This window comes from Plectropomus leopardus, chromosome 15 (assembly GCF_026936395.1).
Source record: "Plectropomus leopardus strain MGB_pleo_1.0 chromosome 15, ASM2693639v1, whole genome shotgun sequence".
Lineage (NCBI taxonomy): Eukaryota > Metazoa > Chordata > Actinopteri > Perciformes > Serranidae > Plectropomus > Plectropomus leopardus.
The window spans coordinates 26,002,323-26,018,387 of record NC_142190.1 but is presented as its reverse complement, the minus strand read 5'-3'; the positions used below and the strand labels follow the sequence as shown (position 1 = coordinate 26,018,387).

Sequence of the window (16,065 nt, the reverse complement as noted above, 5' to 3'; positions counted from 1 at the left end):
CAGAATATAAATTCACTTGACTTTTTCCCCCTATGTGTTCAGCTGCATGGTCTGGCCCAGCCTCAAGTGCCCTGCAGTCCCAGCAGCCCCAGTGTGTCTCGGCAGCAGCAGCAGCTTCAGCTCCACCAGCAGCAGCTGCAGTTAAAGCAGCAGCTCCAGCAGCTTCAGCAACAGCACCATCTGCAGTTGCAGTTCCAGCAGCTCGCCCAGCTGGCACAGGGACAGCCTCCTGTCAGTGGGGGCACCACCCCGTCCGCAACGCAGAGCCAGAGAGACGGCAAGCTGCTGGAAGTCATCGAGCGTAAACGCTGCCTGTGCAAAGAGATCAAGGCCCACAGGCGCCCTGACAAAAGCCTGTGCAAGCAGGACAGCATGCCCATCCTCCCTAGCTGGAGACGGACACCTGAGCCCCGTAAGACTGGCACACCACCCTGCCAGAGGCCGCAGGCCGTCGTGTGGGACACGGCAATCTGAGGTGGGAGGACAGGCCAGTGAGTACAGCACTGAGGAGACTAAACACACAGATGAGTTGAAGATGGTTGAGGAGGAGAGTCAGATGGGTTTAGTAACTGGAACACATAATAACCAGAGAGGAACAAGAGAGAGTTTTGTGTGATAAACTGATCTGAGAACAGTGATGAAGGTTATTGGAGACTTTGAACCCATTTGGGAAAACAACATAAAAAAAAAAAAGAGGTGAAGAAAGGAATTATTACAATCAGACTAAATTAATCTCTTACCCGGGTGATTTGTACTTGCTCTGTACTATGTCCTTGATATGTTCTAATTGCCAATGATTTTTTGCCACTAAACGCCAGTATTATTGCCACAAAGCGAAGACCCCAACTTAATAACGTTTGGGATGTTTTCTTAGATTGGTGTTGCCAAATTTCCTCCTGACTACTTGAGACATAAAGGAATCATATATTTTCTCCAACGCGCATAGAAACTACTCTGTGGATGAGGAAAGGCGAGACTCATTGATAAGTTATTGAAGTGTTTCTTGAAAATCGTGAATGCATATGTTGGTATCAATAGATTGTCATTGTGGATGCAAATAATCATCACCGAGGAGTAAAAGCTACCTACTGTATCTGTTTGCATATTTGTAATGTAAATCTATTTACTTTCTCAACGTTTCTGCAATTTTATAGCAATATGCTTCCGACGGTGGAGCAACATAATGAAAAACTTGTGTCAACTAGCCTAAAATACATATCTAAGACTTGAACAAGTCATATTTACTGTGTCATTCTCTGCATGTCACGATAGACATACAGTATTGTAAAAGAATATGTGTAGAGATGATCATGTCCAACTTTTACATACAGCAGATCTTCACTATGATAATGTGTGGTTGTGTAAAAAAAAGATGAATATATCGCTTTGGGGGTACAGTTCGAGAAAGGCGGTGCGACAGATGGCACAAACTGTGCAGTCCAGCCAAATATAGGTACAGATCAATGGTACAAAAACTTCATCGCTCATGCTTATCCACAGATGCACATTAGTGATTGTTCCACCACACAGAAAAACAAGCACTGACACCCATCAACACAGACTGTACAATATGGTGCAACTGATAAGACTGTGAGTATTGATCACCTCAAACAGAATGCTGGAACAATCTGCACAAAACATGGTATACGCTTAGGAGAAATTAAGCCCTAATGTATTGTAAATAGATATGTACAACTGTATTGAAAATGTAGCAATTATTTCCATTTTCATACTTGTAATCAATACATATTATGTAGCATATACTGTATAAACATAACTTTGTTCACTTGTTTTTTCTAAAAGAATTAAGTACTTTATCTGCTGCAGCCAGTCCATGCATTACTTATAGTTCTACTAATAAACAGTAAGCCCTCTAAAGAAAGGCACAGTCCAACAGTTGTTTATTTAAATTTATGCAAGACTCCCTTTAAGCTGTGTTTAATTTATACCCTTTTTTTTCTACGTTCATTTTTATTTGTGTACAGATTTCAAACAGCTCGTCGTCTTGACATTTTTGAATACTTTGCTGCTATCTTGAACTACTGGTGTTGTTCATTCAACTACATGGTGTGACCATGAGAAACATTATTAATATAGTGGTTATTGTTACATATTTGTTTTCTTTCTGAAAGCCACGTGAAATGAAGTTTGTACCTTGAAGAGTAAGCCCTTCTGTAATAGTATTAAGGCACTTGAATGTCTCTTGGTTGTTGTCGTTTTTATGATAGTTAGCACCAAGCTGTACAGTACAGTACACCCAGTGAAAAGAAGACCTAATCTAAATGTTTGAGAGTCACTGCTTGGCCTTTCTTTTTCGGTTTTTTAGTTCCCACCTGCTTGTGTTTGAGGGTCCAGGTTGTTTCAAGCTTACCGAGTCCATTTTCAAGCAAACACACGTCAGGTTGAAGGAAATGGGCAAGTGCAATGCATGCAGAGATTCCTTACACTGAAAAATGTCCCCAATGATACTAACTATTGTGCCCACTTTAATTCCAGAAGTCAATCACCTTGATTCCTTTTCACAGACTGATATGGAACCCTAGGTATCATTTCCAAAAAAATAGTTTACAGAAGCTGTTGGTTTTTGTGTGTCTTCTAAAACAGTGGCCATTATATGAGTGCCATACTATATTGATATGGTAAGATACGGTGTACCTTGGAAATCACTGTAGTGCTATATTTGCATTGATATTGTCATTAAAAATAAATTTTATATAATGAACTTTACACAACAAACAGGATCTGCGCATGTTTTCATGCCTTGTGTGGTTTTACAGTGGAGATGGAGGGGAAGTGGACATTGTGTTCCCACTGCACTTCTGCAGCAGATGTTGCAGCACCTTTGAAGTCCACGTGAGGGCGCCACCTGCACTGCTGCTGCTGATGCTGCTGCTGTGAGTCCATGCATTACAGTCAATACAGCACACACAAATGAATCAGAATTAATCCATCAGGCCTTTACATAATTTGAATTTTAAACAGTCACTGCTGCAGGATTTGTTGGGCTATCATTGTGGCAAGCAATTCACTTGAATGGTGTCTATAGTGTGTCACATGCAGCTATCATTATACATCCAGTGCTGAAATATGCTCACAATTCTCCAAATATGAGTTTTAGAAAAATCACATTGTAATCCAACGTGTTCAGATGCAAGATTCTATTTTTTAAAAAGAAAAAAAACAATGAACATTATTATCCAAAGGATCTCTTTTTGTGTGACTGCGAAAAAGAACCAAACCCTATTGCAGGCCCCTATGACACCAGATCCATGCCAAACCTAACAAGAAATATGATATATTGAATAAGGTCCCTTTATGATTAAGATATGATGCTGTTTTTAGGATTAATCTCAACAATAGGGACTCCAGTTTATCATTTATGACTCCTTTAGGAATATCAGAGGAATATCATTTTGTTTTTTTCTTTGGGGACGTGACGATAGGGCCCTGGGAGCCAATAAAAGCGTGCCCTCAGCCACCGCGCGATTCGCTCCGAGCCTTGTCGCTCACGCGTCGGGCGCATGAGGGAAGGGGGGATGCGGTGCAGATGATTGGTCAGGCTGGGAGGAAGGAGGCGGGAGCAGCTCTGCTGGGGATGGAGGCAGATGAGGGGATGGGCGGGGGGAGGGATGGAGATAGTGGGGGTGCTTGTAGAGAGAGGCGGAGTGAGTGCTTTACCGCAGTATCACTAGATTTCTGCACCACTCATCAAAACTCTGCGGCATGCAGACAAGAGCTGGGGGGGAGGGCACATAGGCTACTAGGTCTGCGCTGGAGTGTAGGATTGCTACCTCTGACTATAACTATCCATCTTTGTGTTATCAGATTGACTTCTTTCGCGTTCATTCATTCGTGCGTCTTGGTTGATTGCCTATCATCTCGCTTAGCCGCGGTGGTACAGTAACTCTCTCTCCCTCCCTCTCTCCTCTCCATCTCTGCCGTCTGGCTAATTGTTTCTGTTTCGCGTTAGTGCGCGTTTATTAGAGCTCTAGGGTCTTAACTTTTATGACAAAATGGCAAAGGATGGAGAAAAAAACGGCTGGAAGGAATTTATATGGAACCCGAGGACGAGGGAGTTTCTGGGCAGGACGGCGAGCAGCTGGGGTAAGTACTGTCCAGCTACAGCAATGCAGCAAACACTGTCCCTCGGCTCTGTAACAGGTCTCTGTCATAGTCTCTAAAGCCTCTCCAAAAGCTTAAAACATGGTGCGTAAAGAGGAGATTCCTTCAGAGGTGAACGAGTATAATGTCTGATGCAAATTGGTTATATTGCTTTCAGGTAATGAGATGGCTGTCGCTGTCCACTACAGTGTGGTGCTTAAACCTGAATGCGGCACCGCTCCTGTGGAAGCCGGTGGAGGGGGGAGAAAAAAAAATCCTTCTGCCTAGTTTCTTTCTTTATTTATTAATTTATGGCACTGGTTTCACTGCGCAATGCGCTCAGCATAAGGGTGGAGGCATATGCTCTTATTTTACATTTGAATTAACCAGATTACTGCAGCACTGCTGAGACAGGTTCCACTCTGTTGCAGCAAAGTGCACATCATCAGCTCCTGTCCTAGCTAGCTTCATCATGAATTCTGCTGCAGAGGATACTTTTTTTTTTCCAGGGTGATGTGTTTGCTGAAGTTGAGAAAGAGGTTTGCCTGCAGGTTTGTCTAATGAGTATTCAACATGATGTCATTCATTTTCAGGCTTTTCTCCCCCCACCCCTGAGATTTTTGAGGATGCAATTCCAGCCTGTAAAACACAGGAGCATGGCCACATACTCTCCCTCCCCCTGCCACACAAAACCAGCCTGCAACTGTTTCAAAGATTCATGAAATGATAGGGCGCATATGGCTCTGTTCTAATGACATTGGAGCGTTTTAATCTGGGTAAAGCCGAGGGCCAAATGCTATTTGTATCACCTCCAACCCGGCCCCTCCCAGTGAGTGTAAATCAGTGAGGGATTTAATCCTAATCTAATGACTTCATTGGCTGATGGGGAAGGTATCAATTCAGGAGGGTAGGATCTAGCAAAGTAAACCACTTTCAGGAATTGAGATTTGATCTTTGCACCTAGGACATGATTGCAGTGAAGTTTTAATATTTGGAATAATGCTGGGAGTCATTTGACTTGCAGTGGTGATAATGTCCTCGTGAATGGACATTGTTATATCAGTGCAGAGTTGGGAATCATTGACTCTAGCGTCCTTTGCTGGAATCCTCCCGCAGTGTACGACTTAATCCAGCTCAGTGCGTCCCAGGTGCTTTAAGGTCTGGTGGCCTTTTTAAGCTGTGCTTTCTAAGGCTTGTTAATTAGGCTATTTCTGTCGTTAGCCACTTCATGTAGGCCTGCTAAACTTGGCATTTCACCTTTCATCATTCTCCCTAATGATGCTCACACTGTACATACTGTACCTCCACTTGTTTGACTGCCATCCATCCATTTTCTCTCTCTCAACATGCGCTGAGGGGAAAAAAAAGACAAGAAAACACACTAGTCAGGTTGCCAGTCTTTTTAAAAGGCAAATTTGTTGTTATAATTATGCAGCATAATGTACGTGCAGTGCGTCACATCAAAGGCTTCTTTGAGGATGAAACGCAGAACACTTGCTCGTGTGTTCTGCTTTGTGTAAAGAGCTGTAATGATATGGAAATAGCCTTGATGAAGAAGAACAGTCCTGCAATTTTGATGTTACATTGCCACCAGCTGACACCAGGCGAACATGGTCCAACAACTACCTCCATTTAAAAGAGGACTCATTAAGTGTTCTGCACCTCCTACTTCCAAAAACAACAAAAGACTGTTTAGGAAGAGTCTTACATGAAACAAAACCACGATGCTGATCTTAGTGCAAGATTGCACAGCATACACAAGATAATAAATGGTTTACCATTAAAACCAACCACAGCACATAGCTATTTATTCTCTCTCCGGAGCATTTAATTTTGAGTTCAGAGATCTGTTTGATCACCAGTTTACAAAGCGATTGAGCAGCGTGTCCTCCTAATTAATTCTGAAAGAAAAGAGACTTCTCCTGTCATTATTATTGAAGAAAGAACAGGATGCTGAACCATCCCACCCAGGCCTTTTGTTCCCTGCTTTCAACTGCCGTCTGCAAACAAAACCCAGGGTGAAAGAGAGATGCTTCACTGTCTATCATCAGCGTGGACTGAGAGGGCAGACTGTGAACCTAACACCCTGTTTGCCAGGGGGAAAGCCACCCTGCCTGCACGCCTGACCCTCATATGCACGTGTGCACATCCAGTCTCCCCTGGGTGGTGTCATCTCCCCTCTGGATGACAGAGAAAAACACTTAAACACTTTGTTTTGTCACATCTTCTCTCTCTCTCTCTCTCTCTCTCTCTCTCTCTCTCTCTCTCTCTCTCTCTCTCTCTCTCTCGCTCTAGTGCCTCTGGCTTGGTCCGGGGCCTGGAGGACTACTGACTCTGTATATATTTAATGACTCAGCTTGGGTCTTTTCCATGCGACAGACGGGATGCTCAGAGCTTCTTAGCCATTCATTCTCTTCACCTTGGATTCCGATAATTCTAGAAACAATTTGGCGGAAAAAAAACAAAACATGCACACAAGCTCTAAATCATCAAGACACCCCTCTATAATTGTCCCCCCCCCCCCCGAGGAGCAGCTTCCCCTTGACATTTTGTTACGGATTCTTGTAAGCCTGGCTGTGTGGGGAGGCAGATGCAGCGCCTGCTGACAGAGCGAGTGAGCTCCACACTGGGGGCCATCCAGCAGAGGCACAAGGGTCAGGGCACTCAGTTGCTACACAACACGGGCCTCAGGTGTTGATGCTTAATATGAGGGATGTGTCATAGAAAATGCTATTTATGTTTTCTTGCTCTCTATGTAGACAGGAATGCCCGAGGTGGGAGCAAACAGCTGCTTCAAAAGTATTTGATCGTTTTTCCAAGTAGGAAGCATTATATCACTGGATCTTTTCACATCCAACATCTATGCATTGAATGGAATATAGCAGAGTGGTACAATATCACAGATTTTTTATTTTATTTCAGTGTCTTAGACAATGCTGAAACAAGTCATTTAATCATCGGAAAAATAATATGCAGCCACATATTGCGCTCCAGCTCCTCAAATGTCATGCAAATTTAATATAATTAGTTTTTTATCGGACAGAACAAGCAAACAGAAGATTGCACTCAGAGATCTAGGAAATTGTGATGTCACTACTCTCTGACAGTCAGAAAGAAAAATTAATTGACAAGAAAAACAACATTTGCAGCCCTTTCTGTCTGATGTAACATTATCACTATGCTCTTCTTACATTGTTAATGAAGTAGACCTAGTCTATGATGGCCTGTAATCTCCTGACCCTGTGGCCCGGTCTCCAGGGGGTCCTTGTTCTCCCTCCTCCTGTATCTCCCTCTGTCATCATTCCTCCTCCTCTGTCAACAGGGAAACACTATAATGAAATTGATCAGAGACAAGTCTTTCAATCTTGGTTTAGTAGATGCAAGAATGTGAGGCAAGCAACCATAAACCGTTTATGTTTTGACCAGTGAGTTGATTGAATTAACCTCATGACAGACCATGTTTTGCAAATAATAATGTTTAAACTATCTAAAGGACAGTCGTTCTGTATGAGTGAGAAAGAGAGAGGCAGATGGAATAAAGCTCCTCGCGTTTAATGAGGATTAACCGGCCTCCTGTGAACATGTTTGGTCCGAAAGTGACCACACAGACACAGCACGGCAGCAGCATTTAATTAAAATAAACTGATTCCATTATCTACTCAGATATAGATATTATTCATACTTAAAATTGTGCATTACAGTAATTATTAAATTGACTGCACTTACACAAAGTTTTCTTCATGCATAAATAGAAAAGCGCTTATTGTACTGTAATGTATAGCCGGTATCACAACAAGTTTGTTGTGAAGTCCAGCAGTCATTGCAAAAGAATGTCAGACTGGCATTGCATAATAATACAATTAACTTTCTGTCTGTATGTAGTTCATGCCTCTTTCAGACTTGCAACCCATAAAAGAAAGGAAATGTGACATCATGTGTAGACTTGGTGTCCTTTGCAGTATTCACATTGATCAAATTTAATTATGAGGCGAGGGGAGTTGTTTTTCAGTGCTTCTTTGCCAAAAACTGTGGAAATTGCAACATGTACTGTTAGCCTTTGCTGTAATTTCACTGTAATTTCATAAATAACACTAAATGTCCAAAAAAAGCTACCATAAAACATCTTTACAGTTAGTTATTTTAATTTCCTCAGCATTATGGATGCAGTGCAGATGATGCATGCCATAAATGTTGTCATTTACAGTAACTGTTTTGAAAATTGCACACATTAGCATTGCTTGTTTGTGTAATACTTAGTATAAATGCATTCTCGAGTTATTAGTGTTACAGTACATTACAATGTTCTTGTATTGTATGTATGTATGTATTGCAGTTACTACAAAGGTCTATTTACACATTTAAAAATGGACTGAACTGAATAATATTTGATTGCAGTGAAGTCTTTGTCTCTCGGCTACAGATATGAATATATATATATATTTATAGTGATATTAGGAGTAAAGCAATCATTTATAAAATCATACAATTGGCTAATAATTTGGGGAGGAACAACCACGACTTCTTGAATTTAGCAGGGACAGTTGGCGGTTTAGCTATCTAGCTACCAGCTTGCTTAATAGGATTAGTTAGATATTCCTTTAGAATACGAACACAAGATTTGTGAGACATATATACTTCTAATATGTTTTCATTAGTATTTCTGTAGTGTTGAATGAAATAATGAATATTTGCTTGATTTATTTTATCTGAAATGATTGCTATATCTTTAGATTCAGCATTTCTAAGTAGGCCTACTTATTTCCGCTTGTGTAAGATACATGTTTTAAATGTCAAATCTGCAAAATAACTTTGATCAAAGTGAACATTTTTATCTATTGCTTCTAAGACAGTGCTGCATTTCTCACTGGTATTACATACAGTTAATTCATCTCTCTTCTCTCTTTGTCTGCAGGTCTTATTCTTCTCTTCTATGTAATTTTCTACATCTTCCTGGCCGGCTTGTTTGCACTCACTATGTATGTAATGCTGCAGACTTTGGACGACCACAAACCCACCTGGCAGGACAGGCTCTCCACACCAGGTGCAGTATCTAATGATACAAACTGCGTGAGCACAGGTCACAGTCTGTGGCGCAGAGTCGTGACCCCGCCGCTGTCTCTCTGTCACTCACAGGCATGGTGATTAGACCCAAAGCAGATGAGACCTACGAGATTGTCTATAAGATCCAGAACACTGAGAGCTGGGACATGTACGCTCAGGCCCTGGACAGGTTCCTGGCACGTAAGTCTGGCTGCCCGCCTCTCGTACAGTGACTGAAAAAGCTTACTGCTGTGGGATTATCCAACAATCTAGAATGAATTGTTTTTACCTAATAAGAGATAATTCCTTTACAGTCAGCGGGCAGGAGATTGCCTTGCACCAGGGTTTTAGTTGAGTCATAAGCCCTTACAAACCAAATAAACCCCACCCCCTCTATCTCCTCATGCAGCCTACAACAATTCCGTCCAGGCCCAGAAAAATGACGAGTGCACCCCGGACAAGTACTTTGTACAGGAGGATAGTGGCGATGTCAAGAACAACCCCAAGCGCTCCTGTCAGTTCAACCGCACCATTCTGGAGGACTGCTCTGGAATCAATGACCGTTACTATGGATACCAGGACGGCAAGCCATGCATCATCATCAAGATGAATCGGGTATGAAAAAGAAAGAGGGAAGGGAAAGGGATGGTGTTGCTAGGAGACTATGGAGTGACTGAAATAATGAAAATGGTTTGGAATAAAGAAAGAGTATCCCAGGAAAAATAATAATGCCAACATCAAGATTATAGTTATTAGTATGCAATAACTAATAACTGTAATCTTGATGTTGACATTATTATTTTTTATTTTAATTTTTTTATTTTATCTTTCATTTCTGGTATTTTATGTCAATTGATGTTCCATTTGTCTGTGAAAGTGAAATGAAATGAAAGTGAAATGGCAATTTCACTGGAGTTGTGCTGTCTTTGTGTCTTACCAGGTGATTGGGATGCTGCCAGGAAAGGACGGACAGGCTCCGTATGTCACCTGTGGTGCAAAGGTAATCCCTTTTTTGTCTTCCACACTGAAAGGCGTAACATAACAATTTGGATTTCAGCCCATTCATGACTATAGTGCCTCACTCTCATGTGCAATATGCCACCTATCGCTCATCTCCATTCCCTTTTATGTCTTTTTGTATCCTTTCAACTATCCTTTGCATGCCACTTACACCACCTGTGTATGTTCCTTCTATTCTTTTTTTTTTTTTTTTTACATCTGGTTCCATTAAATTGCTCCCTCTCAGAGATACAAAGTTGGCAAAGATCAATGGGTAAGAACAGGACAGAAAATGTGTTTCTAGTCTTTAGATAATGTTTAAATACATAGTGGCAGGGTAGATTGTAGATATATCAGTAGTATGGGTTTTGTATTAAATAGACCGAAGACGTAGAAAGTGGACATGTTGGGAAATTGGATTTAGAGAAGAGGAGGAGATTAACAAGGCTCACCTCCTCTTCTCTTACATATATGAAGTGATCTGTCATGCTGTAACTGATGAAGTTGTTTCACCCTTTCAGAAAGAAGACTCTGACAAAATTGGAGAATTGATGTACTTCCCTCCCAATGGCACTTTCAACCTTATGTACTACCCTTACTATGGCAAGAAAGCTCAGGTAAAATGGTGTCTTAAATTGCAACAGTATTAATCAAATTAGTATTATCAATGACTTAACGCTACAGTTGTTAACTTTTTGGTAACCGTCACTATATTCACATAGCACTAAATGAGACAGATGCTCTTTAAAAAAAATTAAAAATAACAGATCCGTTGCGTACTCCATTGCCTTGTGGCGCTTCTAATAGCCTACCACAAAAGAAGGAAAACAACCGATCAGTGCCAAGGAGTCAAACATGTCAATTGCTCCATGAACTGTGATCAAACTGTCATGCTAGGCAGTGCTGATCATATAGAAATTAAGATTCTGTGACTGCACTGATTATTTTTCACCTCAAATGTTTTCAGAAACTTATTTTGGTGCACTGTTTAGCTGTAGAATGAAAAATTTGGTCAGTGGTGGGCGATGTTTGGTACTTTTGGTGACTATCTCCAACATGGCGTCTGGATCACAAACTTTATCATTTTGCAGCTAGATTTTAGAAATACATTTTAGTGTACAGTTAAGCTGTAAAATGATAAAGCTTGTGACCTGGCTGGTGAGCAGTACTCAGTACTTTGGTCAGCTGTCTCCAACATGGCCATAGTGCACTGTTCATTTGTAAAATGAGATAGTTTGTGGTTTGTGGTTGGTGTTTGGTACTTTGGGCGACTGTCTCCAACATGGTTGCCGGGTCACAAACATTCACATTTTACAGTTTTACAGCTTTCAGAGACATATTTTAGTGTACCGTTTGGTTGTAAAACAAGAAATGTTGTGTCCTAGCCACCATGTTGGAAACAGTCGGCTCAGGTACCTAGCACCACCCACCACTGATAAACTTTCTCATTTTACAACTAAACAGCATACTAAAATATGTTTCTGAAAACATTTGAGGTGGCAAAAAGGCAATACAGTAAGAGAATTTTTTAAATTATAATTGATCAATGCTGCCTAGTTTGACAGTTGGACAGTCAGTGACTGACATGGTTGACAGCTGCATTACAGAGTCCCTGTCTCTGATTGGTTGTTTTTGGGATGGTGTGATCAATTTTAGTGAATGCCATTAGAAGCAGTTCGAAGAGGAGAAGGGACTCTTTCACAGATTATCTGTCTAATGTACTTCTCTCAGAATACAGTGACATTTTTAGCAAATGTGACAGTTAATTTCACAAAAGTTACCAACAGTAGCTTTAATTTGGTAAACATGTATGCTAATAATCAAGCAGCTATTATGTATCTCCAGTTTATTAAAGATGTGCCAGACAGAATACATCCCTTCCTGTGTGTGAAAACATCCTTGGATGTGTTTTCGCAGGTGAACTACTCCCAGCCTTTGGTCGCCGTCAAGTTCCTTAACATTACTGCCAATCAAGATGTCAACATCGAGTGCAAGATCAACGCCAACAACATTCCCCTCGGAAATGAAAGAGACAAGTTTGCCGGAAGAGTGTCTTTCAAGCTGAGGATCAACACTGTTAACTAGGTTGACCATTATTCCTCTCCTGAAAACTACTTTCTTCATTCTCTGCAACATTGCACATACACAGAAACAAATTTCAGTATTCACACCCTTCATAGGATTTGTTTACAACCCCTCCAGATTTTGGGGGACAATATTTGTCCAGTTGTGCGATGAGATGGCGCAAGAACAAAAAGGGTGGCAATCCTGTCATTATTTCTGTCTGTGAGCTTTGGGACAAAATTCTTTTCTGTAAATTAGTTTGAGGTGACGTCTATTTATACTGCATGACAAAACTAGGGGATGTAAAGGACGTGAACATGTGTTTTCAGAGTTTGCAAGGATCAGCAACATTAACACTTTACTGCTGCTCCCCTCCTGCCGCCTCCTTACAGAGTCTCCCTCTATATATGAATATACACAAATTACAATACAAAATGTGTATATCTACAGTATTTATACGGTATCATAACCTTATATCAGTACGTCTATTTTGTTGCACTTAAAAGAATAATCCAACAGACTCGTGTATATCTTGATGGATGGATGCAGAGATGAAGCCATTTTGCATGTGTGTATCGTCTTTCGTGTGCTATGACGGCAGGAGGCCCCTCGTGTCCCACCTCTCTGCTAAGTGTGAAATAAGGTTTCGTTAAACCACTGACCACCAGGAGGGGCCACACTGTAATCTACTACACACAGCAAGTGTGCATTTCACATACATCTATAAAAAAACAGGAGTTACAGCAGAGGTTGAAACCTTTAAGAGTGTGTGTGTTTGTGCATGTGTGTGTGTGTGTGTGTGTGTGTGTGTGTGTTTTCACGTGTGATCCATTGTCAGATCCCATTTCATACTGTAGGTCGGGAAATTGCATGCAATGTGCAATATTCATTAAGTGGCATACATTATGAATGCCTGATTCCATTTGTCGGATGAGGAGACTTCCATTAAATGATAATTATTTTGGATCATTTGATATTCACGCTGGTTGTTGGACCTGAGAGCAGCCGGTGAAACACACGTGCTGGGAATGTTCAAATCGACGCCACTGGTGTCAAATAAATTATGAAAGGAGACATCAGTCATGTTTCAGATGACTTACATTTCCCGAGTTTGACCGACACCAAAACTCCCATTCAGCTCCCAACCAACCATCTGAATATCAAATGAATACCTCAACAATGATCCTCCTGCTGCACGATGGCGTTACGTTCCCTGTCATTGTGTCTATAATTGTATTCCTAAAGCTGAACCAAGAGCCATTTTCTTGTGTCTCAATTTTTAATCATTTTATTTAGAGGTTTTTCTTTTTTTTTGCGTGCATTGCATCTATTTCATATGTATCAGAAATAGATGCCATTGTCATATTATATTTTGTATTGATTTGCACTGGAGGTGTGCTTTGAATATATTTCTGTACAGTTTTTGGAGGAGTTTTTGGAGGATGTAGAAAGTTTGTGTTTGTTCCCTTTCTTTAATCTACACCCATTATCATCCTCTCAGATGTTAACCCAGGATAATCAAAATGTATAGTTTACATAATGGTGACTAGAATATGTGAGTGGGTAGTTTTGTTTTAGAGTCCTGTAGGAAGATGAACAAAACTGGAGATTGCGACCTTGACCAAATAGAAAAAAAATGTCATTGAATTTGTTGTTTTCTCGTAGTGTTCCACTGTTGTATGAATCAATCAGAAGGCATCACGATAACTAGAGTTTGAATAACCAACCTGTTGAAAAATCCTAGATTAGGCCTGAGTATGGTGCTGTTTACTTAACGTGCATTCACTGTGCAGTAAAGGCACACAGCGTTGTGAGGAACACCTGTAAATGTTGAGAAATCTGTGGAGTCACAGTTGTATTTTTCTTTTTTTTTTTTTTTAAATCTCAGGCGTATTACTCTGGCACGGCTGCAAAATTGTACCACTGTGATGCTGCCATGTCATCACAGCAAAACACAAGCATCTGTTCGCTCACATTAAGGTCTGGCTCGACTCCACTGTTTAATTTCTCTCTGAGCCGTGTGTTTCTCTCACAAATATCGACCTCATTTATCTGATTTGAGAATCTTGAGTTTCTGATCTATATCCGAAAGGTAATTCATAATGAAGGATGTGCTCCACCAGTTATCTGAGGCTTTTTTTTTTCTTTCTTTCTTTTTATGACCGTCCACTGAGAAGTTCACATGTATTTCTCCTCTGGCATTCCTGCAACACTTACTTAATTTCGCTGTAATCTCTTAATCTGGTCAGATAATCCAGAGCAGGCATGCTCAACTTCTTTACCCTACTTTGTCACTCCTCCTCTGTGAATCACTGTCTTCAAAACGTATAAAACAAAGCTCATTTTTCAGTCCTATTTTACCCCAATCATTCTCAAATCGACCACAACAAGGCAAATAAAACATTCTGCTCCATCACCTAATTGGACATCCTTGTTTTGCTCATGTGCATGTGAAGATTAGTTCTTCAACCAAAGATCTCCATGACAGTCTAAAGTTAATTTACTGCATTGACACATCCTCGGCAGAGATAATGTAGGATCCAGGTGGAGGGTTAAACACCCTGTGTTATTAAAAGGCCTACTCTTATATAATAATGGAAATCATACGCACAAAAGGTGTTTCACTACAACATAACAGTGCCTCCTGGTGGACAGACAGTGTTGTTCCCCAGTGTCACAGAATGTTATTTCCTGTTATCTCCATGTTTTCTGTGATAATTTGGAGATGTCCTCAAAAAAAAAGCAATATATTTATTTCTTATGTGGCTGTATGATGTAATGATTTGAAAGCCTGTCACAAAATCAGTGTGTCATCAGGAAGAAATAGGAGAGAACGTTTAGATATTGCAGTCAGGCAGTTTTGCCAGTGTGCATTATCACGATGGAGTATTATAAAAAGTGTTGTTTTATTCATAAAAAGAGTATTTTTACTGCTATTTTGTTGTAAAAAGGAGAGAATGTATGGGCTTGGATTGTATTGTGTCATGGGAGCTACCTGGTAGGTTTTCAGCATTTAATTCTAAGAATGGCAAAATGTTGGTTGGAAAAGGTTGGGGTTTTTTTTAAATGTAGAAACATATTTTCTCATGAATCCTTTCTAATTCCTTTAATTGATGAAAGTTCTCTGAACACTGGGGTCTATTGTGTCAGAATTAACAGTCATTAGATGTTTGTTGGTAGTGAACACATCAGAGAGAGCTGTCAGAGAACTTTCAAGTTCAACACGGTCCAACACAAATGTCACAGAGAGTCTAATAATCATGTTTCAAATAATTTCAGCAAACCTCATAACTCCCACCTATCCCCCTTTCGTCTTAAATCGTATTATTGCCTAAGACTGTGGTGCAAGGATAGTTCAAGAGAGAAATCCATAGCATTTGTTGAGATGCTCTCACCCCCAAAAGGATGATAATTCTACTCTGGATCTTTATTTTTTGCTCTTACTGTATGTATATTTTTGCTCATGTTTACTGCAAACCAAGATAGAGAAATAAATAAATGTCATTTAAGGGAACTCAGACTCACACCTCATTTTTGACTCTGTCTCTGACACGAAGATTTAGGGCTGCACATTATGTAAAAAGTTCACATTGCATTGCAATAACTTTGACAGATACTGCAAATGCAATATGAGCAACTTTTTATAATTTTTGTAATTTAATGTCAACTGAAAAAAAACCTTTAAATAATATGCAGATTAAAAATTATTTAAATATTTATTTAGAAGTACCTTGACATTCTCTAAATTTAATAATAGCAGTTGCAAAGAATTCAAATCACTATTAATTTGACAAATTTAAAAACAATGGTTTTGAGGGTAAATAGAATGCCCGAATGCATAAAAAGCATCAAAGTAGAGTT

At 40.3% G+C, this 16,065-nt stretch overlaps 2 protein-coding genes across 5 annotated transcripts in view; both read left to right on the top strand.

Annotated features, from left to right (window-relative positions):
- nyap1 (neuronal tyrosine phosphorylated phosphoinositide-3-kinase adaptor 1) overlaps nucleotides 1–2,752 on the top strand; it is a 44,174-nt gene extending 41,422 nt beyond the window's left edge. For all 3 annotated transcript variants that reach the window (XM_088087996.1, XM_042500011.2, XM_088087997.1), the window contains one exon: nucleotides 43–2,752. In XM_088087996.1, the coding sequence (XP_087944122.1) occupies nucleotides 43–474 (432 nt within the window). In that variant the 3' untranslated portion in view covers nucleotides 475–2,752. The remainder of the gene's footprint in view (nucleotides 1–42) is intronic.
- Nucleotides 2,753–3,672: 920 nt separating this feature from the next.
- atp1b2b (ATPase Na+/K+ transporting subunit beta 2b) lies at nucleotides 3,673–15,718 on the top strand. Of its 2 annotated transcripts, XM_088088456.1 has the most exons (8): nucleotides 3,673–4,104; nucleotides 9,014–9,142; nucleotides 9,235–9,342; nucleotides 9,551–9,756; nucleotides 10,082–10,141; nucleotides 10,388–10,414; nucleotides 10,662–10,757; nucleotides 12,058–15,718. In XM_088088456.1, the coding sequence occupies exons 1-8, from the start codon at nucleotides 4,014–4,016 to the stop codon at nucleotides 12,223–12,225; spliced, it is 885 nt and encodes a 294-aa protein (XP_087944582.1). In that variant the 5' UTR covers nucleotides 3,673–4,013; the 3' UTR covers nucleotides 12,226–15,718. The 2 variants fall into 2 exon arrangements, with proteins under 2 accessions (XP_087944582.1, XP_042355788.1); XM_042499854.2 differs by lacking the exon at nucleotides 10,388–10,414 and having other exon boundaries at nucleotides 3,675–4,104.
- The last annotated feature ends 347 nt before the right edge of the window (nucleotides 15,719–16,065 follow it).